General features: G+C 37.8%; 3 protein-coding genes and 1 long non-coding RNA gene across 10 annotated transcripts in view; 2 read left to right on the plus strand and 2 right to left on the minus strand.

Annotated features, from left to right (window-relative positions):
• dcaf17 (ddb1 and cul4 associated factor 17) lies at positions 1-15,198 on the minus strand. 2 transcript variants are annotated; one of them, XM_085249210.1, is made up of 14 exons: positions 15,028-15,198; positions 14,850-14,953; positions 13,941-14,031; positions 13,709-13,845; positions 13,526-13,604; positions 13,092-13,181; positions 12,874-12,981; positions 12,429-12,531; positions 11,924-12,066; positions 2,359-2,468; positions 2,177-2,261; positions 1,890-1,973; positions 442-597; positions 1-358 (listed from the first exon to the last, which is right to left on the minus strand). In XM_085249210.1, exons 1-14 carry the CDS (start codon positions 15,196-15,198, stop codon positions 251-253), a joined length of 1,569 nt encoding a protein of 522 aa, XP_085105336.1. In that variant the 3' UTR covers positions 1-250. The 2 variants fall into 2 exon arrangements, with proteins under 2 accessions (XP_085105336.1, XP_085105337.1); XM_085249211.1 differs by having other exon boundaries at positions 15,042-15,176.
• mettl8 (methyltransferase 8, methylcytidine) lies at positions 15,110-21,310 on the plus strand. Of its 5 annotated transcripts, none has more exons than XM_085249218.1 (10): positions 15,110-15,246; positions 16,417-16,573; positions 17,041-17,132; positions 17,227-17,600; positions 17,709-17,758; positions 18,043-18,103; positions 18,806-18,945; positions 19,351-19,457; positions 19,586-19,651; positions 19,946-21,305. In XM_085249218.1, the coding sequence occupies exons 2-10, from the start codon at positions 16,422-16,424 to the stop codon at positions 20,098-20,100; spliced, it is 1,197 nt and encodes a 398-aa protein (XP_085105344.1). In that variant the 5' UTR covers positions 15,110-15,246; positions 16,417-16,421; the 3' UTR covers positions 20,101-21,305. The 5 variants fall into 5 exon arrangements, with proteins under 5 accessions (XP_085105344.1, XP_085105345.1, XP_085105343.1 ...); XM_085249219.1 differs by having other exon boundaries at positions 17,227-17,588; positions 19,946-21,304; XM_085249217.1 differs by having other exon boundaries at positions 19,351-19,651; positions 19,946-21,310.
• On the minus strand, positions 17,760-22,321 carry LOC146556813 (uncharacterized). The gene is made up of 2 exons (XR_014888927.1): positions 22,191-22,321; positions 17,760-18,604 (listed from the first exon to the last, which is right to left on the minus strand). It is a non-coding gene; the product is annotated as an uncharacterized LOC146556813 (long non-coding RNA).
• The window catches only part of tlk1a (tousled-like kinase 1a), a 16,726-nt gene continuing 12,921 nt past the window's right edge, over positions 21,978-25,782 (plus strand). Inside the window, exon 1 of one of the 2 annotated variants that reach the window (XM_085249201.1) lies at positions 21,978-22,072. The gene's annotated coding sequence lies outside the window, so the exon portion shown is untranslated. Of the gene's footprint in view, positions 22,073-22,210; positions 22,350-25,782 lie in introns of those variants that run through there. The other variant, XM_085249199.1, reaches the window with a different exon arrangement.

The following is a 25,782-nucleotide window of genomic DNA, read 5'->3' on the forward strand; positions in this document are numbered from 1 at the left end:
AACTTGGAAAAATATTTTATTTTATTTTTAGAATAAAGGAAAAAAGTCAGATCAAGTTTAATGGTACAGACTTAGAATAATCATAACAAAAAAAATATAGTGATAATCAAGAGTAATCATATGAACTTAGGATGCAAAGATCCATATATTTAAAATATATATATATATATAGGAGAAGGAAATCATATTAAAAAAAATCTTAAGTGATCATGAAAAGCTTTACAGCAGCTTTGATTCAGTTTTGCACCGCTTATGTTTTGGTGGTGAACAGTTTGTAAACATGGCAGCAGAACTTGGCGTTCTTTTGTTCAATATGAACAATCGTGTCTTTGTCGAAGAACACCTCGTTTTTATTTGTCTGAAACAAAAGAGAAGAGCACACATTAATCCACATCCAGACTACTCGCCCTGATGTTTGCATACTCATGTCAAGTTACTCACCTCATCCCAGGTTTCAATCAAATCGATCGTCCGCAGTAATTGTCCGGTCTGGTTGTCATGGAGTTGGATGCACGCTCTTCCTTCTCCCTCCTCGCCATTGGTTACCACGATTGCCAAAAGGTCAAGCTCATCCTCATATTCCACCATTCGGAAAGTCTGCATAATCAAAAGGCCGTTGTGAATTAAGTGCTACGTACCATGTTCTCTTTAATGAACAGCTCTACTTGCCTGCAGTGTTTAAACCTGAAAGCTTATCAATGAAATTCTTCAGAGGACATTACCCAACACATATCTCACCTGAGGAAATGTGTAAGGACAATTAAATGTATAAAAATCAATTGAGCTGCCATCCTGAATATTCTGCACTTTAAATAAATATGCAGGGTTTTTTTTATTCTTCTAAAAATATTTTGGCGCACACAAAAGAGGCTTTGGCTTTCCCCCAGGAAATGGAAACTCCCACTCGCTCTCTGCCTTATGTTACATGGAGACCAATTTAGGTTACATACATACTCACCTCCAAAGGCCCATTTTGAGCCAGGAAACCTCTGAAAGGTGTTTTTAAGGACAGAGGCTCTTGTATGATGACTGAATTCGACTTAAGATCCTCATTCATTTTGAATTTTTATCACTGAGCTGTAAATCTATTTAAGCCTGGTGGGGTGTTGACAATACCTCATCAGCGTCTTACAGCTGATTGGGGAAGAAAAAACTGTTTTGCATGAAAATTCAGCTGCAAAGAGAAATAAACCCTGCATCAGTTTGCTAGTTTTAGCTGCAGATTTGCAGTATTAAGAGGTATTTACAGGAGAGGAAGTGTAGGCAGGATTGAGTCATGTCTGCCATGATGGATAAAATTGTCAACGGAATTTTTTTTTGTTTAGGTCTATTACAGAGGAAAAACTAATATATATCGCTTTTTGAATAAATAAGAAGAAAAAGATCTTATTTATATTAAGAAACAAATATATATATATAAATATAACTAAATAAATAATAAAAATGTTGATATTGTGTTTGCTTCTTGGTTTAAATAAGAGAACAACTTAATCCGGATTTGTGGATCCGTTTTGTCATCCAAACCCTTGGGGCATGCAAGGGACTTTGGGGGATGTCTCGTGGTGTCTGGCTTCAAAAATGACGGCAGCAGACGGTCTGCTTGTTCTGGCATGCTGTGAATTCTTGATTGGGATCTTGGGAGTTTTTAGATTTTGTCAACACCTTTCTGTTTTTATGGTGAGGCAAGCCACAACATCCTACAGGAGGAGCCTACTGGTGTACTCCAGAGGGGTATGTATGCTCTGTCATAGTGCATCAAGTCACTCAAGTAATTAACAAGAATGTCAGGACCCTTACTGCATTGTAAGAGGAATAAAAATATTATTCACTTCCTGTCACAATCATATATTGGTATTTAAGTTAGTAATTTAATTAGATCCTATTTTTACCTTTTGAGATGGGTCATCATCCAGTTGTTGAAATCTTTTTTTTACTGTGCGGCCTGATGAGGTCACAGTGACTTGGGAGATAGGCTACAAGAGATGGAAAGCATAAACTTTACATTTTCTGAAATTATAAACTATACGCATACAATTCACCTCTATAGGAGACTTCCATCTCTGTTGTAGCCAGGCTGATTTATTGTAAAAGGCTGATCCATCGCAGGTCAATTACATTTATTCAGAAAGCAAAGGACAGCAACTAAAAATCTCAAGCAAATAAATTTTACACTTACATTGTTTCGGTGGGTTTTCAGGGAGAAATCCTCAACGACCTTAGATGGCAGAGCACTGTTCAGTTCACCGAGGATTTTTAGGACACTGGAATATAAAAAAACCAAAACACAAATATTGTACAATAAGTATATTTGGCAAATAAGATAATATGATGATGTTAAATAAATACCGGAGCACTCACTTTATGGTGACAGGTCCCACATGGATAATTCTTCCTGAATCATCAGGATGAAAGAAGATCCCGTCGTTCTCAAGAGAGTAGGAGTCCATCTCTTGTACTCCGTTTGTTGCCTAATTTAATAAAATCAGAACGCAAAAGATGCAGATTTCTTACAGTTTCTAATTAGCACACAACTTAAAGGCTCTTTCCATCAGGTCTGTTTTCTTGACAAAAAGGTCAAGATGCAAAGAGCAGGTGAGAAAGACAGGAAGTCAGATACAACAAAAAAACAACAGTGCAGAACATTGTAACAGACCCACGACCGACACATTCCCAAGGTTACATTAGTGGACAGTCTAAGCCTATGTCCACATGTACATGGGTATTTTTGAAAAGATTTTATGATTCTATCCGTTTGGGCCTTTCATCCACATGTAAATGGCGTTTTGTGTCACTGAAAACAGAGATCTTTTTAAAACTCCTGCCAGCGTGAAGATTTTCGAAAACTCACTTTTTGCATTTAGGCGACGAGGAAAACGGAGATTTACTCACGCAACGTCAAAGGTGTGCACCGTTTTTGATGTCACGCTGTGCGCCACGTTATTGTTTACACTAGATTAATTTCTATAATGGCGGACATAGACAAAATACTATTGCTGTTAATCTGACTATCTGCATTTTTTACACTCTTACATATACAGGCGCAGTTTCTGTCCCTCCATTTAGAAAGACAGAGGCGTCAGAGTGAACTTCGGATGTGGTTTCTGCATTTAACACAGACGCTTTCACAACCCAAATCCAGATGTTGGTTTTAAATAAATTTAACTTTCAAGGTCCATTTTTAAGCTTTTCCAGCACATTACTAGAAAAAATAAAAAAAGAATGCATGTTCCGCTTATCATCACCTCAGTAAGGCCAAGTAAAAATGAAAACAAATCATTTTAGCTTGACTTAAATGTCCTTTGTTCCCCTTTTGTTAAAACATAGAAAACTGCACCAAAGACAAATACTGAAAAAGGAAATGGTGCACTATGCATATAGTGTACAAACTCAAAAAACAAATTTCTCTTAAAAATTAAAATTACAAATGTGAACAAATCAACTTGTTAAAGATATTCATCTCCACTTGAACAAAAACAACCCCACAAAAGAAGAAAACTGCACCAAACGCTCCAATAATACACAGCAAGGCCAAATTAATAAGTCTTCTCATCAGATATTGATGCTTCTTTCTAATGTGACACAAAAAAAGGAGACAGATGTTTGTTATTTTAACTAGTTAAGCACCTACATCCCCCAAAAATGGGGGCAAAAGGGAGGAGATCACGTTTAATCGTTTATAACTAGAGATGGCACGATACCACTTTTTTATGTCCGATACCGATATCATAAATTTGGATATCTGCCGATACCGATATGAATCCGATATAGTGTTTTTTAATCAACAAAACTGTTTTTTAAATATCTTGCTGCATTTTGTATAAGTTCATACTCAAGTTTAAAACAACAACTACACTAAAGCTATTCTGTTATACCTGTATGCAAAAGAGAATATTTCATAGTTCAGCAATACTGATCAATCTAATAAACTTAAACCTACACCATCCTCCCTATTCTGGTATTTTAAAGAGTACTTAGCATAAATATTAAGCAACCTAACTAATAGGGTTCCAACTCCCAGCAAAGACAAAAATAAATAAATAAAAAATAGGGAACCACCCCTCACGCTCCACCTCATGATGCTTAATCGACGTAATCAACCTTAATTTGATGCAGTGTGAAAAAAAATGCACAGAAATCAATTATTTTTCAAGAAATATTAAATAGATTCAACATCTTTCTTCAACAAAATTGCAGACTGCACAGATGGTACCTTCCCAAAGGAATAAATAGCTTACTAGGGTATATTAGACTTAATAGTTACTATATACAGTAATGGACTTCTATTCATTTTACATCAAATTAAAACTTTGGGTGTCAGATAATTATTTATTAAAAGCTCGACATTTTAAATGAGAATAACAAAGAAAAGTATGTCTTTGTGCCCCCTTTTCCCTGTTAATGCCCTATCGGCCCCCCTGGCTAAACTTTGCTAGATCCGCCCCTGCACAGTTACCAGCGTCAGCTACGTAGAAAAAGATCCTCGAGTAGAAAGTAATATTAAATAAATTCTAACAACAGCTGATCAAGCTTAAACGTGCTGCTGTTGTTCAGCTGCTGGTTTCCTCTTTCTGGTGCAAAGTGGGCCAAAAGCAAACAAGAGACACGGACTCGCGACAGAAAAGCCGATCAGCTGATCATTGATCAGTTTCATGATTGAAGTCGCAGCAAGAAGAGGCAGTCGCTCCATATATATTTTATTTTTTTCCGATATCCGATCCAGTAACTTAGGTCAGTATCGGACCGATACCGATACGTAATATCGGATCGGTCCATCTCTAATTATAACACGAGGTCAGAAATATAAGTGCTGACATGAGTAGTGTCCACAGAAACCTCTGAATCTCAGCTAAAAGCTCATGTAAACCATGTCTACAAACACCAAACAAAGCAAAGACACCAGACAGTTAAAAGAACAGTTACTGCACCATGAATCTGTGGACAGGTAATATCCATATTTTGATTTATGATTTTCTGGAGTTAAATGTGAACCGAAGCATATTTTCAAAGGTGTTATATGCTATAAAATACTTTTAAAAATTAGGTGAGGGAAATAAAAAATCTTTTTTTCTATGTTTGAGTCACAGTAACTTTGACATAGTAACATCTGCAGTAATATTTACAGCTCTGATGACATCTCACCAGTGTTAGCTTTATTTTGACACCAAGACTGTTTACACAGAGTTTGTAATTGCAGAGAAATACATTTATTTTGGTCATTTCCTTTTCAAGCAGGAAGCTCACCCTTCTTGGTATACCCTTTAGATGAATACAGAGTTTTTAATTAAATACATATTCTTTAAATAATGTTCCCTTTTAGAAAAAGTAGGATAATTAAAAAAAACAAAACATTTATTATAGCTCTGTCACGTAGAAAAAAACCTGTCTTTTTTCTGTGGTCTGTTATATAACATTAGGGGTGTTCGTGGCAATTAACTTTTTAATCGACTAAGCGGGTCAAGTAAGAAACACTTAAATATTAAGTTACATTTGAAAACTGTTTAAAAAAAAAAACATATCCCCATTCCACATTCCAAAATGTCATGTGACAATCTGATTGGCTTAGGAGTGATGATGTCACAAGGATGTCACAAGGATCCTTTGAAGTTTTTCTATAAATAGGGGTGAGAAACAGCAATTTTCAGTTCGTTTCTTCGCAGCCTTTGTGTTTGCAGCCTTCAAACGTTCACTACAGAAAAATTTGGAAACCTCTCAGAGTCATCGGATACAAACGCCAACATGTATCCAAGATTACGGCAACCAAGACAAAAAGATTTCGCCGCCTCTCCTTCCACGCGTGGCCGGCCAATTTCTCCAAATGGCCTCTTATCCATCCAAAGGGCATTACAGGAGAGTAGGAATGAAAACAACCATCTCCAGAACAAAATTCGACAAATTGAAGAAGAAAAACGTCACCTGGAGAAGAAGTGCTTACAGATGGAAGCACAAAACAAACACCTGGAAGAAACACTACAGCGCCAGCCCGACATCAACATTATTAATGAGGGCTGGGGGATCAAGTTTGCTCAAGCCAGAGAGCAGATTGTATCCCTCATCAAAGAAAACAAGAAAAAGAGCGCTGAAGTTAAAGAAATGTCCGAGCAGCTTCAAGGCAGGAAAGCGACGCTTGATAAAATGGAGTGGGATCTGCAATACATGGACCAAATGAATCACCTGCTCCAAAGAAAGCTTGATGAAGCTGAAGAAAAAAATAAAGAAGTCCTCCAACAGAAGGAACAACAGGACACAAAGCAAAAAGACCTGCAGCGCGAGCTCCAAGGCATGCAGGAAAAGTACAGAATGGTGAAGGCAGAGTTGGAACAAACATTGGTCCAAAATAAAGACCTCCTTCAAGAGAAAGAGCAACAGAAAGAAAGACTGCCAGAAGAAAAGTGCATTATCAAGGACTTTGAGAGTAAAAATCAAAAGTTGCAAGGATTCTGTGATGAACTGAAGGTCAAAACAAGTGAGCTGGAGGGAGAAAAGGAAACACTAGAAAAACGATGCTCACACATGCAGAAAAAGATTGATCACATGGCCAAAAACAACTCAGAGCTCATTAAGGGGATATTGTTGGAATTCAACAACTTGAAGCGGGAAAACACAGAAATGCAGGCCCAAAAGCAAAAACAAGACAAAACGCATGAGGACCTGCAGTGTACGCTCCGCGATATCCAGAAAAGAAATGAGCAGCTAGAAGGCCTGCACAAAGAAGATCAAGTGAGAAATGCAGACCTGCAGAAGGCAAAGCTGACACAGGAGGCAACATCCAAAGACCTCAAAGAAAAGCTTGAAGAAACACAAGCAACATTAGAACAGGTGGAACAAACATGCAAGAAACTTGAGAGGCAAAACACAGAAACCATCGAGGAGTTGAGAACCCTCATCCTGGACAAAAAGGCGCTCGTGGAAAAGTCCATGAAAAAGAAGAAAAGATTCTTCAGCTTTTTCCGGTAGAGGGACAATACTGCTTCTTCAACTGATGTAGCCTCGTCTTGCTCCACCTCTGTTCACCCCCCAACCAGTCCCGGCAGTTGACTGCCCCCTCCTGAGCCTGGTTCTGCCGGAGGTTTCTGCCTGTTTAAAGGCAGTTTTTCCTCCCCACTGTCGCCTAGTGCTTGCTCAGAGGGGATTGTTGGGGTTTTCTCTCCTCTACCTTGTTTCGTTATTTACTTGTTAACTTTTTGCTCTTACTTCATTTAACCTTGTTTCTTTATTTACTTGTTAACTTTTTGCTCTTACTTCATTTAACCTTGTTTCTTAATTTACTTGTTAACTTTTTGCTCTTACCTCATTTAACCTTGTTTCGTTATTTACTTGTTAACTTTTTGAACTTACTTTGTTTTACCTTGTTTCGTTATTTACTTGCTTGTTTAACTTTTTTTTCAACTTATCTAACAAAATAAAACAGTTGAATTTATCCTTTGAGTATTGTTCATCTATTCTTTACAGAGTTTTTCCAAAACACTTTCAAACATTCAGATCTGTCTTTCATTTTCTTCTTGAAACCTCATGAACGGTGAACTAAAAACTCTGGAACATGGTTCTAAACACTGAAATTGTTTCAGCTGAAACTAGCAAAGTCATACGTGCGTGTGTGAGTGTCACAGGTGATATGGTGTCACTAGTCCGGTCATCATGTTTAGGCTCATTCACTCCAGAATTATTTAGGCCAAATCTTTAAAACAGTGTCACTGCACACACATTTCAATCACACAAATGCAGGATTAATTATTTGCAGTATTTTATCTGATTTATTATGAGAATGTCATGCCTGATCATTGAACCCACAACATCAAAAATGGGGGCAAAAGGGAGGAGATCACGTTTAATCGATTATAACACGAGGTCAGAAATACAGTGGGGCAAAAAAGTATTTAGTCAGCCACCGATTGTGCAAGTTCCCCCACTTAAAATGATGACAGAGGTCAGTAATTTGCACCAGAGGTACACTTCAACTGTGAGAGACAGAATGTGAAAAAAAAAAATCCATGAATCCACATGGTAGGATTTGTAAAGAATTTATTCGTAAATTAGGGTGGAAAATAAGTATTTGGTCACCTCAAACAAGGAAAATCTCTGGCTCTCACAGATCTGTAACGTCTTCTGTAAGAAGCTTTTCTGTCCCCCACTCGTTACCTGTATGAATGGCACCTGTTTGAACTCATCATCTGTATAAAAGACACCTGTCCACAGCCTCAAACAGTCAGACTCCAAACGCCGCCATGGCCAAGACCAAAGAGCTTTCGAGGGACACCAGGAAAAGTATTGTAGACCTGCACCAGACTGGGAAGAGTGAATCTACAATAGGCAAGCAGCTTGGTGTGAAAAAAATCAACTGTGGGAGCAATCATCAGAAAATGGAAAACATACAAGACCACTGATAATCTCCCTCGATCTGGGGCTCCACGGAAGATCTCATCCCGTGGGGTCAAGATGATCATGAGAACGGTGAGCAAAGATCCCAGAACTAGGGCTGGGCCATATTATACCGTTCACGGTAATACCGGTATAATGTTAGGCAACGATAGGAAAATGAAATATCGCGATAGAATGGGAGTAAAACGCGCATGCGCAGTGCCTTTGTTTTCATACGCACATGGCCGATTGTTGAGTGAAACTGATGAACCAGAATTGGTTTGTAAAAATGGATTTTTTTTTTTTCACATTCTGTCTCTCACAGTTGAAGTGTACCTCTGGTGCAAATTACTGACCTCTGTCATCATTTTAGGTGGGGGAACTTGCACAATCGGTGGCTGACTAAATACTTTTTTGCCCCACTGTATAAGTGCTGACATGAGTAGTGTCCACAGAAACCTCTGAATCTCAGCTAAAAGCTCATGTAAACCATGTCTACAAACACCAAACAAAGAGCAAAGACACCAGGCAGTTACTGCACCATGAATCTGTGGACAGGTAATATCCATATTTTGATTTATGATTTTCTGGAGTTAAATGGGAACCAAAGAATATTTTCAAAGGTGTTATATGCTATAAAATACTTTAAAATTAGGCAAGGGATATAAAAAAAAAAAAAAAAATCTAATTTTTCTATGATTGAGTCACAGCAACTTTGACATAGTAACATCCGCAGTATTATTCACATCTCTGATGACATCTCACAAGTGTTAGCTTTATTTTGATTTTATTTGACACCAATACTGTTTACACAGAGTTTGTAATTGCAGAGAAATACTCCAGTTTTTTTGTCATTTAATTTTCGAGCAGAAAATTTTCACTCAGAAAACCCCTGGGGGGCCAAACAGCACTTGTTTGTGCTTTGGAGTTTTCATGTGTTTTGGATTTTGTACGTGCTTTGTCTCTAGGGGCCACCGTATGCAAGGCAGTCCAGGTGGAGAAATTTTGCTTTTAGACTCATTTTATTTCTTTATCTGATAAGAAAACTATTCGGTCAGATAGTTATTTGTGGTGAAATTAATACAGTTTCATGCACATTTAAGCACCACATCTGAAATTCAAGCACTTTTCAAACCTTGAAAAGTCTATATTAAAATTAAAGGATTCCAAGCACCTATACGAACCCCGTCTACAGAACAGCCAAAATACTGTTTTTAGTTATTAACATTTGAAATGATGAAGGCACTTGAAAATGTCACTTGAAAAGTAACACAATTATCTGCCTTTCCAGAGAAAACAAACAAACTTTTCAGAACTACTTAAGGTTTTGTGAGGTTACAAAACCCTGTTTAGTCTTTCCCTCCCAGGCTTCTAAATTTCTGATTGGCTAACATTTGGCTTTTAGAGTTTCCATGTGAAGGGAGATATTTTTTAAAACTGCACGTGTGGACAGGATTAAAAGAAGAAGAAAATCTCTGTTTTCAAAGATACCATTATACGTATGGACGTAGCCTAAACTACATTTTGGAGGCTGAACTGGAACTGGAAACCTCCCTTATCTTTACCAACTGACAATCTGATATCCATTCCACTTCATACTACAGGGAGTGCAGAATTATTAGGCAAGTTGTATTTTTAAGGAATAATTTTATTATTGAACAACAACCATGTTCTCAATGAACCCAAAAAACTCATTAATATCAAAGCTGAATGTTTTTGGAAGTAGTTTTTAGTTTGTTTTTAGTTTTAGCTATTTTAGGGGGATATCTGTGTGTGCAGGTGACTATTACTGTGCATAATTATTAGGCAACTTAACAAAAAAACAAATATATACCCATTTCAATTATTTATTTTTACCAGTGAAACCAATATAACATCTCCACATTCACAAATATACATTTCTGACATTCAAAAACAAAACAAAAACAAATCAGCGACCAATATAGCCACCTTTCTTTGCAAGGACACTCAAAAGCCTGCCATCCATGGATTCTGTCAGTGTTTGATCTGTTCACCGTCAACATTGCGTGCAGCAGCAACCACAGCCTCCCAGACACTGTTCAGAGAGGTGTACTGTTTTCCCTCCTTGTAAATCTCACATTTGATGATGGACCACAGGTTCTCAATGGGGTTCAGATCAGGTGAACAAGGTGGCCATGTCATTAGTTTTTCTTCTTTTATACCCCTTCTTGCCAGCCACGCTGTGGAGTACTTGGACGCGTGTGATGGAGCATTGTCCTGCATGAAAATCGTGTTTTTCTTGAAGGATGCAGACTTCTTCCTGTACCACTGCTTGAAGAAGGTGTCTTCCAGAAACTGGCAGTAGGACTGGGAGTTGAGCTTGACTCCATCCTCAACCCGAAAAGGCCCCACAAGCTCATCTTTGATGATACCAGCCCAAACCAGTACTCCACCTCCACCTTGCTGGCGTCTGAGTCGGACTGGAGCTCTCTGCCCTTTACCAATCCAGCCACGGGCCCATCCATCTGGCCCATCAAGACTCACTCTCATTTCATCAGTCCATAAAACCTTAGAAAAACCAGTCTTGAGATATTTCTTGGCCCAGTCTTGATGTTTCAGCTTGTGTGTCTTGTTCAGTGGTGGTCGTCTTTCAGCCTTTCTTACCTTGGCCATGTGTCTGAGTATTGCACACCTTGTGCTTTTGGGCACTCCAGTGATGTTGCAGCTCTGAAATATGGCCAAACTGGTGGCAAGTGGCATCTTGGCAGCTGCACGCTTGACTTTTCTCAGTTCATGGGCAGTTATTTTGCGCCTTGGTTTTTCCACACGCTTCTTGTGACCCTGTTGACTATTTTGAATGAAACGCTTGATTGTTCGATGATCACGCTTCAGAAGCTTTGCAATTTTGAGACTGCTGCATCCCTCTGCAAGATATCTCACTATTTTTGACTTTTCTGTGCCTGTCAAGTCCTTCTTTTGACCCATTTTGCCAAAGGAAAGGACGTTGCCTAATAATTATGCACACCTGATATAGGGTGTTGATGTCATTAGACCACACCCCTTCTCATTACAGAGATGCACATCACCTAATATGCTTAATTGGTAGTAGGCTTTCGAGCCTATACAGCTTGGAGTAAGACAACATGCATGAAGAGGATGATGTGGACAAAATACTCATTTGCCTAATAATTCTGCACTCCCTGTATAAAGAGTGTTATACCCCCCTTTGATTCTCCTGTTTTCTATTTAAGTATGTGTGGTATTTTCCACATGAACAACTCAGTGGAGAGATTATGTGAAAATAATCTGATACAATGTCATGGCTTCTCAATGGGAGAGAAGGCAGAGTTTAGAGATCAGCACAAAGGTAGTATTGTGAGGTGATTACAGGTTTAGTTCGCTCCTGCTCTGTCCACTGACTGAATAGGAAGACTGTCAAAAACATTTGGAGCCCTTCTTACAATGACAACTCACCAGGGTCTGACAAATTTAGCAACAGCTCATTCTACCACAAACTGACTTATTACTGTCATGTTTTACTCAAAGTACAACCATAACTAAAAGGTAATAATGAGGTAAATTTATAGTTGAGGAATTTTAAATATACCATAGTGCCGTCCTTGAGTGAGCAGATGTGGTAGGTCCCCTCGTCTTTTTTACGAGGCGGTGTGTAAATGTAGTGCCATGGGTTTCCTCCAATCTGAACACTGTTTTCAGCACAAGAGACCTTGAAAAGTACAGGAGGGCAATCTGTGCAATGAGAAAGGGGAAAAACAAACATTATACTCGCTTTGTGAAGCAAAACATTCTTGATTAGAGTGGCTATCACTCTGTGACCCCTGGAACAGCAGCAGAAGAAAGCTGCTGCGGCAAATAGGGATGTTAATAAACAGAACCAAATATGTTTAATATCATGTTCATATCAAGCACCATATTTTACATGATTCACAGTTCACAGCCTTGAAGAAGTCATTTCAGGTCCCTTACAGCTCGATTTAAGACAACTTTCTTCATATTAGCTGCCTCACAAAAATGGCTTTATTAGTTATTTGAAGCTATGCATGTACTCAACTTTAAGCACATATACCACTGGTTCTTAAAAAAAAAACAACCTGTGATTTGAATATTTAACGGGATACCAAACGGTGCATCTCCGACTGTTTTGCCACCAAGAAGAGGACTCTGCTTTCCAAGTGTTAGCTTCTCTGTCAGGTACTGAAAACAAAGAAAATGTTCATCATGTTCTTACATCCCAAAGACGTAAGAAGCAAGCTAAGCAGAATGATAATAAAACACTTTCTATTAAAAAAAATCACATCAAATTGGTAAATGGCCTGTATTTGTAAAGCGCTTTACTAGTCCTAAAGGACCCCAAAGCGTAGGCAGTAGGCAAAGGGTGAAGTGTCTTGCCCAAGGACACAACGACCGAGACTGTCCAAGCCGGGGCTCGAATCAGCAACCTTCCGATTACAAGGCGAACTCCCCACTCTTGAGCCACGATCGCCCCTGATGCAAATTCTGATGCATTCACTAATGTCTAAATAAACACAGACTTACTCTTTGGACAATGTGCTCGAAGCTGTACATTTTCACTGACTTATTGCTGTAATACAGTGCAAGGACACCTTGAACCAGATCAGCACCTATGACACCATTTCCAAACACCTACAAGAAAAACAAAACAAAAAACCTTTAAATGAAAAAACCTCCAAAAAAATGTACATTTGAAAAAATGTAAACTGTATTTAAAAAAACAAGCAAACAAACAAACTTACTTTTTTATTGATCTCCATAACACCAATAACTTCCAATGGGAAAACGTGAAAAATAGCGATGTGCATCACTGTATTCTGAGTGATACCTGCCTGTGGGATAAATCAGAAAAAAGGTCACGTCTCCATCTCCTCTCTTCATTTTTATAGGACTTACAGAAAAATAAATAATTAATAAACTTTCTAGTTGCACAAACAATAAATTACTACTACTAATAATAATAGTAATAATAACAACAACAACCTTCTGATTTGAAACCAACAACCACAAGATGAAAAAAAGAATAATCCTTAAATATAAAGAATATAAAAAATGAAATGATAACAAGAGTCATGTATAGCTAGTGACAGCTACGTTTAATTTAAATATAACATTAACTTATCATTGACTTTCTCTTACAAGACACAAATACTTTAAATACATGTATTCACTTTACCTGTCTGGCTAAAGGTGTTTCCTTGTTTTGAACAGATTTAACATAAAATGTCTCTTGAGAAACATCCCAGCCAAGATATCTACAAGATAACAACAAGCTATAAAACTAAAATGGCTTTAAAATGAACCAAATCTAAAAATACTTTCCACTCAAAGGACACTGAAATCAGAACCGTAGAGATACCTGAACTTATAGTTTGGAGAGAGGTAAACTCTCTGCAGTTCTTCTCCCGTTTCAGCTGAAAGGCGAATTAGCCAGTTATTGGCCGTCAAAGCCAAGAGGCTTGGTTTATGATCAGATGGAGAAGATAAGGATTTTTCCTTTGGATGAGAACAAAAAAAAAAAAAAAAAGAGGTAACACAACAGTCTGAAATTTTCTATCTGAGCAACACCCAGTTTATTAATGTTTACTTACAACTGGGCTGTGACACATCAATGTATCTTCAATTTTCTCCTGTTTGGACCTCGTTGGCAGTTTGTACAAAATCTGAGGCTCAACATGAACACTGAAACACATATACAAAATATAAAACATAAGCAGCTTGTCAGTGTTATTGGGCATACACAACACTTTCCTACTTCAATTAAAGCTCCTTAGATCATCTGCTCCTCTGTATCCTACATCACTGTTTCGCAAAAGCAACAATTTCTGACGAAGTTAAAATGACACAATGGGTTTTATTTTAATTGTACACATTTACATTAAATATCATGGCCCACCTGTTTTCACGTTATTCATCAGACATCTATACTTTTCCCTGCCAGATAAGATAAGACAAAAAATATTCAATATCTTCCACTGCTTTAAATGGTTTTCCGCATTTTTTTTTTTTTTTTTTTTTTTTTTTTTTTTTTTTAAAAAACTCATCAACTTGCTACGCTGTTACACCCATCTCCCTTTCATTCACACGCATGTATTCTGATTTGCATTCCTCTTCTCTCCAGAGCATACCTCAACCTTTCCAGGCTCTTTCACCTGATCCCTACTCTCACTACAGACAATAATATTTAATACACTCAAGTAAAAGCTTTAAAACATTATATATCCATTACATAAGTGATTAAAGAGGTGATGATTTTCATTTGGCTCTGGCTATATCTCTTAAGTGGGTGCCAAATAAATTTATATTACAGGCCAGTGTAATATGAACACTTCATATTAAAAAAAAATATTTTGTATAGGTAGATTTTTAACAACTCATTTTTAATAGTGTATATGACCAGTGGAGGATTACTTTAACGTACCAAAATAGTCCTGTGTATATTTTGGCATGTATACGTGTTTAAAAACTGAAGCTAATTAAAGTTAGGACCCCATACTCACCAGCTGTAGCAGTGCTGGTAGTTTTCAAAGTATAGTTTGCAATTTTCGTACATTACTGTGGATTTTGAGGTCTTGCTCCATACTTTCGTGAAAGTCCGGTTTTCCTACAATATGGCAACAATAATTAATATGGGAAAACACCAACTGAAAGCAGTAACACTACAAACTGTAACATTACCTGAAGGAGAATACCTCTCAGGATCTTCAAATTATGTCTGGTTAAAGTCCTAGTATTCCCAAGACCCGTGCTCCTCCGGCTCAGCAGTTCAGCTGCGTTAGCGCTCCCCTTTCTCTGCTGTGGCGCCATCTGCAGGTGGTACGTTTTCCTACTGGGGGCTGCTAGCAGCATGACTAGATCGACTGACTGAAGTGACCACAACAGCCCACCCAGAGCAAGGTAAGCACCGTATGGTTTTGTAGTCCAGCACGCTACAGCTGTTTTCTAGGCTTCATGTTTTCAACGCCGTCGCGACCTCACACGTCCAATGACTAACATGAAAAGTTAACAGCTAGCTTAGGTTAGCGTGAGCTAAGGAACCTCGACATGTCGCCAACTTCGTCCAAAAGTTTTGTTTAACAAATGACCCAGAGGAACTGCTCGGAGGTTGCATGGAGGGTTAAATATAATTGTTAGGGTTAAGTTGGCGAGCATTGCTTTCGCCTGTCGACTGGGGTTGTGTTGTTAGTTAGCCGCTAACTCTATTAGCACCCCATCCCTCTCCATGTTTTCACACGCGTCTTCTTCTACGGCACAATAGCGCACTCGCTGTCCCGCTGTAGCGCACCCATTCGTCTGCACGTACCCTGACCAGAGATACACTTAAAAATCAGCTGCATCCTTTAGTTTCCGTTTTTATTTGCAGTAATAGTCCGATTCTATATTTTAGGAATTATTATTCAAACTATATAGCTTTTTTTAAGCATTTGAGCGGTGTTAGCTAAACATATTTCTCTGTGTGTATGTGTATTTAATCATTTATTTATTTTATTTCTGTTTTGTTTTTCCTGTATTAAATTTGAGCTAATGTACTTTAAAGAGTCACGCTAACGTATTATACTAGGTTCTTTTTTAAGGATTTCGTTGCATTGTATTTAAATGTTTATGTATTCTTGACTTTTGTTTTCTTTTACTATTCTACACTTTGAGCTCATTTTAGTTTCGTTAGCTTTGGGGATTTTTAAAAAAACCAAAATGCATGCATTTTCTATTTTCAGGACATTTCCCAGCTTTCAGGGCAAAAGAAGAGTTTATCGTATTCTGTTATTTTATTTACATGTATGTATTAACATTAAATAGACATTTGGATGGTGTCTTTAGGGGTCACGACAGCAGCTCATTTGTCTCCATCTCACCCTATCCTTAGTATTCTCTTCTGTAACAGCAACCCTGTGCATTTCCTCCTTCACTACATTTATCAGTCTTCTTTGTGGTCTTCCTTTGTGTCAGCTCCATCTTCAGCGTCCTTCGATGCTAGTATCCCTCCCCTGCATGACATAGATATTGCTTCCACTAGTCTTTTTAGGCAGGGATTGTTGTATGTATTTAAACCTATGTGCACTTTTACAGAGTAAATGAATAAAGTGAAGAGGTTCTCTGTAGCCAAAGTGGCTGCAGTTTTCATCAGATTCTCTATGAGGTTAAAGAGCAGTGACAGTAGACCTTCAGCTCCACTGGGTTCACGGATTCTGACCAGTCCTGATGAGATCTTCAAGCACAACATGTGGTAAGTGATGCGACTTTAATGAATATGTGTAAAAGTTGCGTTTATTATTCCACATAATAAGAAGACACCATGTAGCTTGTATATTGTATATGTGTTATATATAATGGTAAATGGCCTGCATTTGTATAGCGCTTTACTTAGTCCCTAAGGACCCCAAAGCGCTTCACACTACATTCAGTCATTCATACACACATTCACACACTGGTGATGGCAAACAACATTGTAGCCACAGCTGCCCTGGGGCGCATGACAGAGGCGAGGCTGCCGGACACTGGTGCCACCGGGCCCTCTGACCACCACCAGTATACTAATAATATACTATAATATATAATAATATACAATCTAAAATATAGGTCACAGGATTTCATGACATTAAAGCTAATTATAACAAATTAAATTGTGAGTCATTATAGTTAAATTGATATATTAACATTCAGGAGTTGCTTTAGTAATGTTTTTCATGTTAGGGATCATGTGCAATGGACAGAGGAGGACAAGGAAAATGCACGGCAGAAGGCGGAGGAAAATTCCACTGTACGACTTCCTTTAAACGAACAAGGCAAGAATAAAATATTTTAACACATTTAATTAGATTTTTGGGAATTACATGGAAACAAAAATGATGAAAAAGTTGTTGAATTCTGTCCTTGCAGGTAAATTTGTTACAGCAGCTTGCCAGTACTGGGACATGTTTTATGAGATTCACCAGGACAAGTTCTTCAAAGATCGCAGGTGGCTGTTTTTAGAATTCCCAGAGCTGCTGCCTTCAGGTGAAAGAGGCCAGAGCACAAACACGTGTCACAGTCATCAGCAAGCAGCCATTCAACTATGTAGTGCATCCAGATTGGACACTGAAACTGGAAAACATCAACGGTGCAATCCCATTGACCATCACAGGAATACAGACACCTTTAACTTTCAGGAGTCCTATCAACAAGCTGCACGAGGAACGAATGAAGCTGCTGTGGATGATTCTGCTTTTCCTGGACAACGTGCATCCTTCAGGATCCTGGAGGTTTTTAAAAGTGTTAATATACTCTGTTTTTGTTTTAATTTTTTATACAGGATGTGCATGTTATATTATTGCAACACAGATAATGTTAAATAACTGCTTTGCATTTTCTTCTGTTCACAGGTTGGATGTGGAGTTGGTAACAGTGTGTTTCCTATTGTAAATAACATCAAGTAAGTCAAAATGTTTCTCTTTAATGAATGATCATACAGATGTTTAGTATTTGATTGTCTCTATTGTCATCTCTGTTGTTGACTGAGAGCAGAGCATACACATAGAACACAGTGGAAATTTCTCTGTGAAGTAGTTGTGTTATCACCTACATTAGAAAAAACAATTAAGACACTTGTAAAAAAATATGTGTTGAGCCACAAAATCACTTTGTTAGTGTTTTACAAGTACTTGTGGTTGTAATGTGATGATTCCCAGTTGTTAAACTGTTTGTTTTCTTCCACAGAGAAACAGACTCATTTTTATACTGTTGTGACTTCTCGCCACGTGCCATTCAGCTGGTTAAGGTTAGCATCTGTTTCGTATGAAAATATAAAGTGTATACTGTATTATAATAATAATTTAGTCATCTACAAAATATTGCCGTCCCTTAAATGTTTTGGGAAATAATTTAATTTCAACAGCTGATGAAGAACAGCTGATCTATAAATAAAATATGTCTTTATCATACATTTCTACCTAGACAGACACAGAATAGATAAATATGACATCATGTGCAGAAATGTAGCAGAAGAAAAAAAACATCACTGTTACATATCTCCACATTAAATAAATCTCACACATAGAAAACAATGTTAGTAATGTAAAAAAGACGGCATTCCTACACACTTGCTAGCCAATTTGTAATGTACACCTGTTTAACTGTTTGTTAACTGATCCACTGGGATTTTCCCACACAACCATCTTTAGAGTAGCTAGGATAGGCTCCAGGCTATCCTAGTCCTGAATTGGACAAGAGGAAGGATGGATGAATGGACGGATCATCTTTAGGGTTTACAGAGAGTCGTCTGAAAAGGAGAAAACATCCACTGAGTGGCAGTTATTTGGGTGAAAATGTCTTCTTGATGCTCTCAGACAAGAATGACCAGACTGCTTCAAGGCGATAGGAAGGTTCATGAGAAAATGTCTCAGAACTGTACATGAGTTGCAACACCAATGTGATAATGACATGCTTAATAGATATAATCTAACTTATTTTCCTTGTGTAGAACCACCCAGACTATGACGACTCGGTGTGCCACGCCTTCGTCCATGACATTTGTGACAAAATGGCCACCTTCCCATTTCCTCCTCAGAGCCTGGATATTATTCTGGCAGTATTTGTGCTCTCTTCCATTCATCCAGAGCGGTAGGTGAGGTTTAGAGTACAGAGATGGGAGACCCTAATGTCATTTATCACCTGCCAGCCAGCCCCTCCCCCTCCACAACCTCCATAACCATCCCATTGCCCAGCCTTTGTTTGAATGCCATTATAAACCCCAGTTTGAAATGGAAATAATAAACCATACAGTTAATTGCAAGAGATTGAATATTCTGTGGTTTGCTTGACACTAAAAGTATAGATGAATTTGGGAAACACATGTAATATACTTGGGTTAAGCTAATACAAATGCACTGCTGACTGAAGTCAGTTGTATCTCAGTGAATGCATTTCTCCTTGGCCTATATTTTACCGATGGCTGCAAGGATCACTTTAGCTGCAAGCCTGCTGCATTATAACATAATTTATCCAATAACTAAATTTTATTGACAGCTTGCAAGACGCTGTGAACCATCTGTCTGCATACCTGAAACATGGTGGTGTGCTCCTTTTCCGTGATTATGGGAGATACGACTTCTCACAACTCCGTTTTAAAAAAGGTAAGCCTCCCGATATGCCCGTTGTATCATTTTACCCTAATTTCTTATATATTCTTAATACATCTTTGTCTGTGTGTGAGATTCTCCTTTTTAAACAAATTCTTTGTCATTTCGTCTCTGACAACAAGGACGATGTCTATCAGAAAATTTCTACACACGCGGAGATGGAACCTGTGTTTATTTTTTCACAAAAGGTATTTCTACGTATGGGTGTGGGTGTTGACACCCCTATTCTGATCAGTGCTATGATACAAGTTTGTGGTGTTTACAAAGATGGAATTTACATTTATTGGTGAATGGTTAAATATATGCATTATCTCAGATAAAACTCAATTCCAAAATTGGTAAAAAAAGAAAACGAATGTATAAAAAAACAGCTTCACGGTAATGCACACAAAACCGTGTTTTCTGTTGTCATGGCTTTCTTGGCAGAAAGAGAACCTGGACTAAAATTTTGGTTCCTGACTGTTGTGTTTTATGTTTTACAGAGGAGGTTCATGATTTGTTTTCCAAAGCTGGACTGGAAGAAATTCAGAATCTAGAGGATAGACGACTGCAAGTGAACCGAGGAAAGAAAGTAGTAATGCGCCGGGTGTGGATGCAGAGCAAGTACAGAAAACCATATCCACCTTCAACCTCTTAGCATCCCACCATGCACAGATCTAACTAGAATTGTGTATTTTTCATACTTTTATACTTAAACTGGTTTATTTGGGCCTAGTAATAACTTTTTTTTGGAGGCAGCTGGGGGTAAAATATATAAAACTCAATAAAAACCAGTAAACAGGTGTTTGGTGTTTTCTACTTCTCATTATATTCATATTTAGATACTGACACAATGTTGTTAAGTCCAGGTGGGCTCGGGTACATGAACCATGCACTAGATGTTTTGAGGCCACTGTAAGAATGATTGACAGGAGATTACGTTCCATTATTCAGTAAGGCACATAAGCCAATTCAAGCCACTTTTTGTAAGAGAGAAGCAAATTAGCGGTTGCACTGATGTGTTGCCTGAATATATGCTTAGCTGTGTTTATTGATGCTGATTTATCTGCAGATAAGCTGCAAAACTGATTCGATCTCACTGCCATAAAGAACATTTCAGGAAATCATTCCCACTGTTCTAAGACATACATTAAGCAAATTAGAACTAGTGAATCTTCTCGGACAAGAGATTTAACATCTTCAAGAATTTTAAAGGAGTCCAGTCGCTTTCTTTCCAATCGCCTTGGATTCCCATGACCTGGATGACTCTACACGGATATTCCTGTTATTCTTTATGAAATTGTACAACAGCTCTTGTTTTTGTGACCGGAGAACACATCCGACGCACACCAGGACACATGATTACATGCATATTTCTGTTCCAAACCTCCTTGCTGCTGTTTCTTAAGTGTACAGTGCACATGTTATTTGTTATGTCATTTCCACCACTGTTTGCTACAATTTGCTTTTGCATGATCTCAGTCTTTTATCTTTTTTCTTTACATTAACTTAATTATCCGATTTCAAATTTTTTTGCACTGCTTTACATATTAAAGCCTTCAGTATTGGTCTATGGTACTTTTAATATTGTTTGATTTTTTTGTAGATTATGCTATTTTGATTTTTTTGTTCTTTTTGTAACAATAAAATCTGGCAAGCTAGCTATCAGCAGTGCTGTGAAGAAGTATTTGTCCCTTCTAATATCTTAGTTTGTATATTAGTAGTGGTTAAAATTAGCAAGAAAGAAATTGTTTTAAAGCATGTAATCGTTACTAAACTGAAATACTCAAATTTATGATCAAATATATGGAATTTATTTACCAGCAGTGGAGAAAAAATGTGAGGGGGAGCTAAGTTAGAATTTCAAGTTATTATCTCAAAATTTCAACTTACTAAGTATCTAAAAGTTTTGCCTTACTTCTGACTAACTGGAAATGTCAAGATACTTCACTCAAAAGTTTGAGATAACTAAAAATGTCAAAATATTAACTCGGAGTTTTGAATTACAAGTTGATTTTTAATAACATAAACAAGCTTCCGTATCAACCCATTAACCCTTCCAAAAGTAAGCTTTTTTTCTTAATTACTATTTCAGAATCTTTAGTTTCCATCATAATTTTGACGGAATAAAAATTTTTTAATTTGATTTCTTGAAACTTTTTTGTTTTGGACGTCAGAATCACAACTTAACCTTTACTCTAATTTATGCCTGAGAGTAGAAAATAAAAATTATTGCATTGTATCTAACTATTAATCTTGAGTATTTTTATAATTATTATGTTAACTTTCAAGCGTTTTATGTATTTATTTATTTTAATTCTTAATTAAATAAATTAGTTTATTTATTTATTGAAAAGAGATTTTTTGATATGCCATGCTATGACAGTTTAGTACAAGGAAATCGATCATTTCATTTGTTTAAAAGTCATGTCTTGACCCTTTGAGCATCGTAACCTGTAAAAATAAAACATATGGTGTTCATGTTTTCGTATGTTGTCGCTGACGCTGGGGGGGAAATGTTTCGCCCTCGCGATAAGAATTTTGCACACGATGCGTGACGTTTCATAGCCAACCACTTGAAGACGGAGAGGTGGGCCCGGAGCCCGGACTCGCTACTGAGGTGTGAAGAGGTTTGTGTCCTTAAAACACAATAATTAGACATTTTCACCTACTGGCAGTCACCGTGCCCTTCTAAAGTCACACAGGGCACGCCAGTCGGTCAGTTTTTCAGTCAGTGTTAAAGCTTACCCATGTGCGCTGCAGCACCTACACACGAAAAGTAGCTTGATGAGTATCCAAAGTAGTGGAAGTTTGGAGGGGACGCCATCTTTGGTCCCAGCTCTCCACGTCCCCAACACGGACTGTGTTTTCAGCTACATACCACGGCAGTGGTGAAGGTCCAGAAAGGTATCGTGAAACATTTTAAGCCGCACGTCTTTTCTACTTGTTCGTGTTGTTCTTTTTGTGCATATAGAAGGGAAATTCTATTAAAATGACCGAGCAAATCTTGGTGGCGAAATCTGCTCGCTAGCTAACGTTACTCTAACGCGTCAGCTCCAAAGTCCATTGAACCTGTTTGGCTAGCTACTAGCACCGAAGACACAGGACCGTCTTTCTGTGCCCAGGCCAGTGCAGTAACCTTAAGACTAGTGCAATGGCGATTAAGCTTTGTTTTGAGCAGAAATGTAACTGTGGTAGTCGATGCATCCTCCATTAGGCATGCTGCCTGTTTAAGAGCACACATTAGCCAGGTTACCGATAATCATGTGCAAATGGAGATAATCAAGCAAATTCTAGTAATGCTTAGTGGATTGGCAGCAGCCAGTGCAAAGGTGTGCATCGCATCGTTAGCAATCCTTTGTGTGTTAACTGCTGTTTTCCTTCCATCAGTGTCCACATCATCTACATGTGTAAGTGGTGTTGTTTGTCATCTTTACGGTACACAGGGGTCTTGCATCGGCTTTTATCCTGGAAGTATTTGTGGTCTGTAACTAAAGCTAATGCACTGGATGCTTGGTAGCCTTGCTTGACCTTAGCTTTTCACTCTAAGTAATACTCAGTGTTTGTGTAGAGATGACAAGCAAAACTGAAGGAGAACTTATGGCTGGGCTATGCAGCATGCCAATCATAACGCCATAAAATACATCTGTAGTTGGCACTTAATGTTAATATTGCTTCCTGGACGTTAGTTTTCATTGGCTGTTGTAATGATGGAGGACTTTACCCAGCCTAGGACACCGATGAATCTCCCCACTTCGTTTTGTAAACACAGATTGACATAAATTAGTAATAGCTGACTACATGAGAATGAGACTATAATTTATTTTGTTCATTTTGTTTTCAAGTTTTCAATGAATGGACTCAGACTGTAATGGCCTGTTCATCTAATGTCAGTTTTTTTTTTTTTTTTGGTTTTTTAAAACGACTTTCCAAATGTCTGCCATAAACAGGTGGTCAGCTTGTCTGCTGAGCAGCATGGAGTTAAAACACATCCACACCATGAGCTGTAAGGGTTCAACCGCTAGCTCCCGCAGGGGCTTGAATATAGATAATATTTATGCTCTGAGGCCTTCATGTTTGAAACAAAAGCAAATCCTTGAGAAACAATACGCAGCTCATGTGTATTTATGACGTGAAACTGGCATAAACATTTGGGGAGATGTGGTTATGGATCCGTCTCAGCAAAACCAAGTCATAAAAATGCAAAAGTATTGGTTGATCGTCTACAACATTGGACATTTCAGAGCTTATGCAGAAATGATAATCATCACTGAACGTAGAAGCCAGTTATTCCCTGCATGTGTTAGATTTTCTAATTAAGCGGTAGTGAGGTGAAAATGGTGCTAATCATTTGAATGAGTTGAAAATGAAGCCGATGTATTAAGGCGCATGCGATATTTAGTTACTATATACAGTGTTGTGTAAAATCAAAGGGCTTCTTTTTTTGCTTATTTTTCCACACATGTTTCAAATCACCCAAAAAAAATGGGTAAAGGTAACCCAATTAAAAACAAAATGCAGTTTTTAAATGATTACATTTTTTAAGGGGGAAAAAATGATCCAAATCTGCCTGGTTTGTTAATCACAGTTAATTTATTATTTAACATTGGTTCTTTGGTTCTGTTTAATTTTGATAGCCACACCCATATCTGATTACTACCAGACCTGTTGAATCAAGAAATTGCTTAAAAACAACCTGTCTGACGAAATGAATTGGGCTGAAAGATCTCATCTAAAAGACACTTAAGAACAGGAGAGAAACAAAGTCGTTGACATCTATCAGTATGGAAAGGGTTATAAAACCATTTCTAAGGCTTTGGGACTCCAGCAAACCATGGTCAGAGCCATGAAAACCTGGAACAGTGGTGAACCTTCCCAGAAGTGGCCACCTACCAAAATTACTCCAACACCGTATCGACTTATCCAGGAGGTCACAAAAGCACCCAGAATAATATCTGAAGAACTGCAGGCCTCACCTGCCTCAGTTAAGGTCAGAGTTTGATTTGATTTAACAACAGGAAAGCGACTGGGCAAATAAGGCATCCATGGGAGAGCTCCAAGGTGAAAATCACTGCTCACCAAAATGAACACAAAGGCTCATCTAATGTTTGTCAAAAATTTCTTTGGGCTGCTTTAGGACCTGGATGACTTGGCATAATTGATAGAACTATGAAATCCAGAAAATCCTGAAGGGGAATGTCCAACCATCAGATTGAATGGGTTAAAACAAAACACACAAATAAAATCAAGGTTTTGGAGCGGCCTGAAAGTCAAAGTCTGGAGATGGTTTGGCATGACCTTAAACAGGCCGTCAGTGCTAGAAACCATCCTGTGTGGCTGAATTAAAACAATTCTGCAAAGAAGGTAATAAATGTGAAAGACTCATTGCCAGTTATCACAAATGCTCAATTGCAGTTCTTGCTTATTAGGTTTAGTGGACAATTACTTTTTCACACATGGTGAGGGTTTGGATAACTTTTTTTTCTCTCTCTCTCTCTCTCTCGCTCTTTCCCTTAATAAATTAAGTCACTGTTTAAAGACTGCTTGGTACAGATAGTTTTCACAGTGCTATTTATAGAGGAAAAAAGCAAATATAGGGGGAAAAAAGCAAATATTCTCCATAAGGTTATTTTATTTTTTTTTGCTCTTAAATTGATAAAGCTGCCACATGCAGAAAAACATGGTTAGCTGTGTTAGGTACGTGACCTGCAGTAAATGATTTCTCGAGCAGAATTTAATTGGGAAATTACAGATCCACAAACATGACAATGTTAGGAAGAAACATGTGCGGGTTGCCTAATTTTTATTTATTTATTTTTTAATAAGGTATTTCTCAGTAAAAAACAAAAAAAACAAGGTCTATCGGGTGGTTGCAAAGGGTAGTTAACATTATCAGATTCATGACGGTTTGACCTTTTTATTAAGTCTTAATCAAGAGGTTAGGGCAAAGTAGTGATTATAATAAGCTAAGCAGATGCATCAGTGTAATCATTGTTATTTTATATCTTGCTTGCAGAGCATAAATATGACAGTATTATGCACGTATTGATCAAATTTCAGTGAGGCAAATGCTGATTGTGGCTTACAGTTCCATGGCTTCTGTGGTGCTAGACTTGATGCATAGCACCACAAATACTTCACTAAGTGTAACTATCGATCACAATATAGTGTTAGTAAATGTAAATTAGAAGACTACATTAATAACAGGTCTCTTTTCAGCTTAAATGTGTTACTGAATACACATAAAGATAGCAAATACATCAGTTAAAAGTTTTCAGATAGAATTTGCCTAAAGCGATCACCGTGGTGGTTATTTAAAAAAGGTAACGGACGCTTCTCT

Source organism: Mchenga conophoros, linkage group LG16 (assembly GCF_057382185.1).
Source record: "Mchenga conophoros isolate Kocher_MC1m ecotype Shallow Benthic linkage group LG16, M_conophoros_male_GT1.1, whole genome shotgun sequence".
NCBI lineage: Eukaryota > Metazoa > Chordata > Actinopteri > Cichliformes > Cichlidae > Mchenga > Mchenga conophoros.

What these genes read in the sequence shown, in the direction of transcription:
- mettl8 (XM_085249215.1), top strand. Translation starts at nt 16,422, where the DNA reads ATGAATAAAGTGAAGAGGTTCTCTGTAGCCAAAGTGGCTGCAGTTTTC. An exon ending in TCCTGGAGGTTTTTAAAAGT is followed by an intron (nt 17,601 to 17,708) that starts GTTAATATACTC and finishes TTCTGTTCACAG; the next exon opens with GTTGGATGTGGAGTTGGTAA. An exon ending in CCTATTGTAAATAACATCAA is followed by an intron (nt 17,759 to 18,042) that starts GTAAGTCAAAAT and finishes TTTCTTCCACAG; the next exon opens with AGAAACAGACTCATTTTTAT.
- dcaf17 (XM_085249210.1), bottom strand. Translation starts at nt 15,198, where the DNA reads ATGCTGCTAGCAGCCCCCAGTAGGAAAACGTACCACCTGCAGATGGCG. An exon ending in TTATGGAGATCAATAAAAAA is followed by an intron (nt 12,982 to 13,091) that starts GTAAGTTTGTTT and finishes TTTTTCTTGTAG; the next exon opens with GTGTTTGGAAATGGTGTCAT. An exon ending in CACTCAAGGACGGCACTATG is followed by an intron (nt 2,469 to 11,923) that starts GTATATTTAAAA and finishes TTATTAAATTAG; the next exon opens with GCAACAAACGGAGTACAAGA.